The sequence below is a fragment of the Otolemur garnettii genome, unplaced genomic scaffold (genome assembly GCF_000181295.1).
Source record: "Otolemur garnettii isolate 467f Iridium unplaced genomic scaffold, OtoGar3 scaffold00025, whole genome shotgun sequence".
NCBI lineage: Eukaryota > Metazoa > Chordata > Mammalia > Primates > Galagidae > Otolemur > Otolemur garnettii.
This window is the reverse complement of record NW_003852420.1, coordinates 16,345,019-16,354,691: the sequence shown is the minus strand read 5'-3', so window position 1 is coordinate 16,354,691 and position 9,673 is coordinate 16,345,019. Positions and strand designations below refer to the sequence as shown.

Here is a 9,673-nt window from a genome sequence, read left to right as displayed (position 1 = left end):
AAAAAAAAAAAAAAAAAAAGAATAGTATACACTTCCTTATCCAGTCCTACCCATGGTCGATCCTGATCTAAAAATAAGTATCCTACAATAAGATATTTCATATTCACATGCCTTTAATTGCAGTATATAATTGTTTTATTATTAATTATTTTGTCTTAGAGATATATATATGGAAAAAAATTGTATATATAGAGTCCAGTAGTATCTTTGGTTCACTGAGGGGTTCTGGAACACATCCCCTGTGGCTAAAAGGAGACTACTACACCAAAAGAGATAATGCTGTCTAATACAGAAAATCCAAACTTCATAGCACAGGCATACCTCATTTTACTGAGCTTTACAGATAATACATTTTGTGACAAAATGAAGGTTTGTAGCAACCCTGCACTGAGCAAGTAGATTGGAACCATTTTCCCAAAGCATGAGCTTAATTCGCATCTCTGTATCTTATGTTGGTAACTCTCACATAATTTCAAACTTTTCCATTATTGTTATATCTGTTGTAATGATGTGTGATCAGTGACCTATGAGGTTACCATTATCATTGTTTGGGGGTGAATGAAGCACACCCATATTAGATAGTGAATTTAACTTATAAACGTGTGTTCTGACTGTTCACTCACTGGCTATTCCCTCTTCTTTTTCCTCTCCTTAAGGTTGTGGACATACTCAATACCCTGACTTGATCACTACATGTTCTATGCATGTAACAAAATATTACATGTATCCCAAAAATACAGGAGAGAAGGCAGAAGGAAGACAAGGATATAGGTTTTAGGAAGTAGAACCAAACTAGGAAAGAAGCAAAATAGAAGTCTCAAGAAAGATGACAGCTGTATGTGGATTTAGAGAGACAGAAAAAGAAGTGCTCCAGGAGATTATTTCTAGCAAACCTGATAAAGATTCTGACGTGTTTTCACTATGTTAAAAATAGTTTAGCCATTTTTACATTTCTGTTGACAAGTCTGGTAGAGTTAATGATACTGATAAGAAAATGTGATAAACAAAAAAAGAGGTGATTATTAATTCTAAGAACATAAATTATATAAGAAAGGAAATGTATGACTAATTGATCCAAAAGTAAACTACATCTTTAAAGTCATAAGAAAGTTAACATGAAATACTGATTTAATTTTTTAAATATTGTGATATAAAAACATTGGGAGGCTGGAGGGAGGCAAAGTATAAGGGTTCTCATATTTTATATTTCTTTTTTATTTTTGTCTGTGTATGTATGTGTGGTAAAATATATTCTAGATATTTTTTATTATGTGCCCTATAGTTCTATACTTTTTTTTTTTAAACCATAGGACTTTTAAAAGTATTTACAAGTATTACCACCTTGATAAACATTTAAAACAGGGGTCCTCAAACTTTTTAAACAGGGGGCCAGTTCCCTGTTGGAGGGCCGGACTATGGCCATTGGAGGGACAGACTGCGGCCCCGGGATAAGTCAGCTGCTAAGCAGGACAGGCAGCGGCAGCAAAAACACCTGGCGGGCCAGAAAAATGTCCAAGGCAGGCTGCATGTGGCCCACGGGTCTTAGTTTGAGGATGCCTGATTTAAAATATCAAAGAAAGAAAGGAGAGAGAGAAAGAGTGCATGCACACAAGAAAGAAAACAAAGGAAGGAAGGGGAAAAAAATGGAAATAAAAGGAAGTTTTCAGTGTCCACCCAGACCTCTGATATAAAATGACATATTAACTTTATTTTGGGAGAAATATTATAAAGTAACAACCATTTTCAGTTAAAGGCAATGCTCACTTCCATTCTAAAAATCCTAAGGCCATTAATAATTATGCTGAGTACACTCTGCCAGTCTAAAACTGGAAGAACAAACCTGGATAGCAGCATATCTGTTTATAGCACTGTTTACTGAATATGGTAAGCCCACTGTTGATACCTACTATTCAAAAATAGTCTTTTCAAATTATTACTGCTCACTGACAATGTACCTAGTCACCCAAGAGCTCTGATGGAGATGTACAAGATAATGAAAGTTGTTTTCATGACTGTCAAAAAAAATATTCGTTCTGGAGCCCAAGAATCAAGGAGTCAGTTTGACTTTCATCTCTTTATTATTTAACAAATACACTTCATAGGGGTATAATGGCCATTGATAGTGATTTCTTTAAATGCATCTAGGCAAAATAAATTGAAAATCTTCTGGAAAAAATTCATCATTCTAACTAGACGACACTAAGAACATTCATAATTCATGGGAGAAAGTCAAAGTACCAATGTTAACAGGAGTTTGGAAGAAGTTGATTCCAACCATCATGGATGAATTTGAGGGATTCAAGACTTTAGTGGAGATAGTAACTGCAGGTATGGTAGAAATAGCAAGTGAACCAGAACTGGAAGTGGAGTTAGAAGACGTGACTAAACTGTGATGAAGGGAGAAGGAGTTGCTTCTTATGAATAAGCAAAGAAAAGTAGTCTGTTGGGCAGCACCTGTGGCTCAGTGAGTAGGGCGCTGGTCCCACATACCAAGGGTGGTGGGTTCAAACCCAGACCAGCCAAACTGCAACAAAAAAATAGCTGGGCATTGTGGTGGGTGCCTGTAGTCCCAGCTACTCAGGAGGCTGAGGCGAGAGAATCGCCTAAGCCCAAGAGCTGGAGGTTACTGTGAACTGTGATGCCACAGCACTCTACTGAGGGCAACAAAGTGAGACTCTGTCTCTAAAAAAATAAAATAAAGTTTTAAAAAGTAGTCTGTTGAAGTAAAATCTACTCCTGATAGAGATGCTATAAACACTGTGAAATGACAACAAAAAAATTTAGAATATTATACAAATGTAGCAGCTAAAGAGTAGCACAGTTAAAGGATTAAATAGCACTTTGAAAGAAGTTTATACTGCAGGTAAAATGCTATCAAGTAGTATCACACACAGCTGGGAGCCTGTGCTCAGTGGTTAGGGCACCAGTCACATGGACTAGGGCTGGTAGGTTTGAACTCAACCTGGGCCTACTAAATGACAACAACAACAAAAAAAGCTGGGCACCTGTAATCCCAGCTACTAGGGAGGCTGAGGCAAAAGAATCACTTGAGCCCAAGAGTATGAGGTTGCTGTGACCTATGACAACATAGCATATACAAAGGGTGACAAAGTGAGACTCTGTTTCAATTACATAAGAAAAAATAGTATCACGCACTACAGACAAAAACCTTTTGTGAAGGAAGTGACAAATCAGTGTAACAAAGTTCATTGTTCTTATTTTAAGAAATTGCCCATGGCCACCACAACCTTCAGCAACCACTACCCTGATCCGTGAACAGCTATCAATATCAAGGCAAGACTCTATGAAAATAAGGTCAACTTAAGGAACTGGTCAATGGGGGGAGATGGTCAACTATGGAGGTTCTACTGTATTAAACTACAAAATCGATGACAATTTGCTAAAGACTCAGGTGATTATTAGAATTTATTAGCAAAAAAGTATTTTTAAAGTAATATATGTACATTTCATCGTACATAATGCTATTGCACACTGAACAGTTTACAGTGTGGTGTAAACATAGTATATATTTGGAAACCAACAAATTTGTGTGACTTACTTCATTGTGATATTTGCTTTATTATTTATTTATTTATTTTTTGAGATAGAGTCTCAAGCTGTTGCCCCGTGTAGAGTGCCATGGTGTCACAGCTCACAGCAACCTCAAATTCTTGGGCTTAAGTGATTCTTTCGCCTCAGACTCCCAAGTAGCTGGGACTATAGGCACCCATCACAACACTCGGCTATTTTTTTGGTTGTAGTTGTCATTGTTGTTTGGCAGGCCCAAGCTAGATTTGAACCAGCCAGCTCCAGTGTACATGACTGGCATCCTAGCCACTAAGCTACAGGCACGGAGCCAGATATTTGCTTCATTGTAGGTATTTGGAACCAAACCTGAAATATCTCCAAGATGCCTCTATATCTAAATACGTAATAAGGCTAGGTGCAGTGGATCACACCAATAATGTCAGAAAGTTGGGAGACCAAGTATCACTTGAGCTCAGGAGTTTGAGACCAGCCTGAGCAATACAGCTAGACCCCTATCTGTACAAAAAATCATAAAATTAGCTGGGTGTGATGACAAGTGCCTATAATTCTAGCTATTCAGGAGGCTGAGCCAGGAGGATCACCTGAACCCAAATACGTGAGGTTGCAGTGAGCTATGATGATACCACAAAGCTCTAGCCCAGGCAACAGAGCAAGACACTGTCTAAATAGCTAAATGGCAAGCTATTATTTGGTGACTTTTAATATCAAAACTCAGACAGAGATTTCACTTTACAAACTTTTTTTTTTTTGGAGTCAGAGTCTCACTTTGTCTCTCTCAGTAGAATGGCATGACGTCAAAGCTCACAGCAACTTCAAACTCTTGGGCTTAAGCAATCCTCTTGCCTCAGCCTCCCAAGTAGCTGGCACTACAGGCACCTGCCACAACGTCTGGCTATATAAACATTATATTTATAAATAAATTGAGGCCAGCTGTGAATCTCCTACCTGTAATTTTACCACTTAGGGTGGCTGAGGTGGGAGGGTCACTTGTAATCAGGAGGTCAAGACCAGCCTAGGCACATGATGACATACCCATTTCCACAAAAAAACAGAAAGAATTAGCTGAGCATAATGACACAAACCTGTAGTCCTAGCTATTCAGGAGGCTTGATCTTAGGAGTCTGAGGTTGCAGTAAGGTATGACCATGCCACTACACTCTAGCATGGGTGACAGAGTGATATTTTGTCTCAAAAATAAGTAAACTAAGAACAGTAAGGTCTATAAGAACAGATGAACAGATTTCTTTTAAGAATCACCTATTCTTTCACAAACAACAAATGAATGAAAATGGTCAGGAAAAAGAAACTAATGACATGTAATATTGGAAAAAATACAATAGAACCTCTGTCTGTCGACCTCAAAGGGATTATAAGAAACTGGTCAATATACAGAAGTGGCCAACATAAGGAACAAGGCCTAGTGTACTGATAAGTCCACAGACTGCATGTCCAGTCTATGAAAATAAGGTCAACTTAAGGAAGTGGTCAATGGGGGGAGATGGTCAACTATGGAGGTTCTACTGTATTAAACTTCAAAAGCAATTTCCTCCCTAGTTTTTTTTTTTAATAAATAAATAGAGAGTCTCAGTCTTGTGCAGGCTGGTCTCAAACTCCTGAGCTCAAGCAATCCTACATTTCGTCCTTCCAGAGTCCATAAGTCACCATGCCTAGCCATTTTGCTAGTTCTTATGCAATTAAATGATGCCTAGGTGCTAGAAATTATAGTCAAAAGTTACAGATAAGGAGCAAGGAACAAGTGGAGTTCCCACTAAACATGCTTGAAAGTTGAACTGGTTTTGTTTACTTATAACTCATAATCTGATTTAGTGTTTCTAAGGCATTGTAAGTAATAGAATACTGGAAAGAAATTACATTAACAAATAAGTATGCTTCAATTCTAACTGTTCCATACTAGTTTGCATGGTACTGGAAATACTATTTAAACTCTCAGAGCCTAACTTATCTGCAAAATGCAGGTAACACTTGACAAAGTTGTGACTGTTAATGCATGTAAATACACCAAAGTTGTGACTGAAAATGCATGTAAATACACCAACACAGTGCTTGTCAGATGGTTAAGCACTCAACAAACTAGAGCTATTGTATCTGACAACTCCAACCCTAAAATCCGCTGTGACTTTCCATTTAAAACTTCTCTTTACTTCAAATAATTAGGTTAAATTCTCACTGTCAATTATTTTCCTACTTGAGTGGAAAACTGGTGACACAGAAATACTGAAATATGAAGACTAACAAACTTTACTTTTGTGAACTATTAAATATTTTACTTCAGTAAGTTTCAACTTTTGGAAGAAGAACTTAGGAAGCGATAAATACCGAGATTTATGGTAGTTGGCAATGTAATTTAACTTTCCAGACTTTTTTTTTTTTTTTAGAGACAGAGTCTCATTTTGTTACCCTTGGTAGAGTGCTGTGGCATCACAGCTCACAACAACCTCCAGCTCTTGGGCTTAGGCGATTCTCTTGCCTCAGCCTCCGGAGTAGCTAGGACTCCAGGTGCCCACCACAATGCCTGGCTATTTTTTTATTGCAGTTTGGCCAGGGCTGGATTGGAACCTGCCACCCTCGGTATATGGGGCCATCGCCCTACTAACTGAGCGACAGGCGCTGCCCTAACTCTCCAGACTTTCAATTTACATATAGAAAAATGTGACTATTATGTAGAGTTCTTGTGAACAAGTAGTCAATTAAGGTGTCAACTCTGAAGCACTATACCAATTTCAGGAATTTCTTTCTCCCCTCACTAGCCCCAAGGAACCAATCTGGAAGACATACCAGGACTATCTTGAGGGTCCTGCTGTTTTAAAAAGTCATGAATTAAAGAGGAAGTAGGAGGTCTTCCAACAACATAGAAAATGAAGAATAACACCTGCAAGATATTTTATAATGCCGTTTCTACGTAAACCAAAAGAACTTTGTCAAACTGATCAAGGAATACATTAAAATCTATTCTTTCTTTGTCTTGGGCCCTAAAATCTATGTTTAAAGTGTAAATACACTTATCATATTAGTGATAGAAAATATCTATGGGAATATGGTAGGAAGATGTTTTACTACATATGTTAGCTGTGCAGCCACTAACTCATGTGCCACCAGAAACTTTTTTTTTTTGGTGACAAGGTCTTGCTCACTTGCACAGGTTAGAAAGCAGTGGTGTTGTCATCATAGCTTCACAACTCATTGCAACCTCAAAATTTCTGGGCTCAAGTAATTGTCCTGCCTCAAGCCTTCTGAGTAGCTGGGACTATATGCACATGCTACCCTACCTGTGTAATTTTTCTATTTTTGTTGTAGGAATAAAACCTCACTATATTTCTCAGGTGAATCTCAAACTCCTGGCCTGAAGAGATCTTCCCACCTCAGGCTCCCAAAGCGTCAAGATTATAGGAGTGAACCAGAAACTTCTTTCAATCTCAACTCATGTTTATTCCCCTTCAACACAGACTAGTAAATCATAAATTGTAAGATATACTGGCACACATGTAATGAATTGATTTGTCATAAGATCTCTCTGTAAGTATGGCCCACAGAAATAAAAGAAGTAAAGTGAAAGAATTTCAGCTTTTATTGGCTATCTGATATGGTACTAAGAGGATTTAGCATCACATTTATACTCAACCAGATACTGCTATGTACGATAAACCATGTCTGCCACTGACAGTGGAAGAGGTGTGGCATCTACCATGTCATATTAATTGCCATCCTTGGCTGACAGATTTATTGACTCATATATTAATTCCTTACTCATCATGCCAATTATGATTCAACTTCTACTCTGCTAGTCTTGTTTCTCACTTATCTGGCTAGTTTTTCAACTCACATAAAAATATAAGTGTTTTTGTTCACAGAAACAATGCATGAAAAGTAAATGTTAAAAGTGATCAATGTCTTCTAGAACCTAAGAGGCAAAAAAAAGAAATCAATGTCTGTTTTTTAAAAAGGAAAAAATTATTTCCTTTATCTGAAATAGAATTAAAACAATAATACATATAATATACTATAGTACACATAGTATGCTATATTATGTAAGAAGAATCATTAAAAACTTACAAAAAGAGATCACTTACTTTCTGAACATGTAGTTTCACCATTAGTAACAACTTCAGACTCTAACTGTAGCCCATCAAGGCAAATTGACAAGTCTCCCATTGTTTCTGTGGGCTCTTTGTCACCTACAAGCTGCAAAGTCACAACTACTTCTTCAACTGGAAGAAAATAAAATTATAGGGAAAAAATGGTCATTGCTTTTTTCCTTTAAGCCATCTTAACTGGTAAAAATCTACTGTTAGAAAAAAAATAAATACAAAAGAGCCTCTGTAGTTGATCACCTCCCTACGTTGACCACCTCCATAAGGTGACCCAATTTTCATAGACTAGACGTGCACCACATGTATCTATCAGTACAGTAGGCCTAGTTCCTTATGTTAATGACCTCCACATGGTGACTAGTTTGTTAAAGTCCCTTGTGTGGCCAACTTACAGAGGTTCTACAGTATATGTATACATAAATTATTATACTATACTTTACCCAAGATTTGAGTCTTTTTGACACCAAAACATTTTAAGTGAACAAAATTTGCTAATGTTAATATCTACAATACAAAATTTTAAATATCTCAATCATTTAATTCATTTTTTATATATATATATATATATATAAATGTATATATATATTTTTTGCAGTTTTTGGCCGGGACTGGGTTTGAACCCACCACATCCGGCATATGGGGCCAGTGCCCTACTCCTCTGAGCCACAAGCGCCTCCCAACAATCATTTAATTTATTATATTTATTCTGTCTTTGTTAAAACCACAGCATACAATGGGCCAGCATGACAACAAAGGTTATTTAGCAATATATACCTGCATTATATTGAGTGAAAATATAATTTAAGAATGGATTATATCTGATAAGCCCTAAATGAGAAAGAAAATTCTTAGATATTTTAGACAGACAAGGGGTAGAAAAAATGTTTTAAAATTATGATATACTGAACAAAAAACTTACAAATTTTTAACATGTCTATATTAACTATACAGATAAACATGTTCAGGGATGTTTACCCTTTTTTCTTCTCTGCTGCAAATTGGAAGAAGAATTGTCTTGGGCCACACATTAAATACACAAACACACTAACAAAACCTGATTAGCAAAAAAAAAAAGATCCATGCATACTTTTCATGATATAGATAAACAAAAAAAGTCATTGTGGAAAGAGTTCAAGATTCCTCTCTCCATTCATCTTACAGCCAAGGAAACTTAAAGATCTGAATGAACATGAATCATGCACATCTGACACGTGAATTTCTTCCAGAAAATACAAACAACTAGGAGCAATTTCTATTACTCTTATATACATACGTTTCATATTGTTTGACTTTAAAGTTTCATAAATATCTAATGCAGCAGTTCCCAACAAAACATCAGATTTCAGTGTCTGGTGACTCCACACTCGAAAATGTAATTTACTCACAGGGGTAACAATCCTAAAAGTAAAAAATGGGAAAAAAGTATTATTTTCATTAAATATCACAACAGGACCCTAAACAGATCACAATTGAATCTTAATGTCTAAGATTTTCTCACTGCAACCCTTACAGTTTACTGAATAACCAATATTGGCCAATGTTCTGTACTCTTATGAAAATTGTGTCTGAATATTACATGTTTATATGGTCATGTTCATTTGTGGTTGAAACTCTAGGGCCAACTTCACACATGTATTGTCCAACAAAAGTAAAACTGCTCATCATGCAACCAACTAGTGGAAAACTAGTTTTACTTTAGAAGTGTAAAAGTGAATTTACAAATTACTGAGGATATCACACTACTAGAGGCAAAGTATACGGGACAACTATCACACAAATATAGATTCACTCATACCTGATTAAATGTCCATGAAGAATGCTTTCTATAATGGTATTTTCTGAAGCAAACTAGAACAACAGAACACTAACTACATAACCTAATATAGTCCTATGGTCCACTGTCATGGAGACAAATTCTAGGAATGTTTGAATTTCTTGGCTTGGCGCCTATGGCTCAAGCGGCTAAGGCGCCAGCCACATACACCTAAGGTGGCGGGTTCAAATCCCCAGCCTGG

General features: G+C 36.7%; 1 protein-coding gene across 1 annotated transcript in view; it reads right to left on the bottom strand.

Annotated features, from left to right (window-relative positions):
* Positions 1-9,673, bottom strand: part of LOC111724698 (E3 ubiquitin-protein ligase Itchy-like) — a 37,439-nt gene that overhangs the window by 22,753 nt on the left and 5,013 nt on the right. Inside the window, exons 3-4 of the mRNA XM_023512259.1 lie at positions 8,932-9,056; positions 7,638-7,775 (exon numbers count right to left, since the gene is read on the bottom strand). Coding sequence (XP_023368027.1) covers positions 7,638-7,775; positions 8,932-9,056 — 263 coding nt within the window. The remainder of the gene's footprint in view (positions 1-7,637; positions 7,776-8,931; positions 9,057-9,673) is intronic.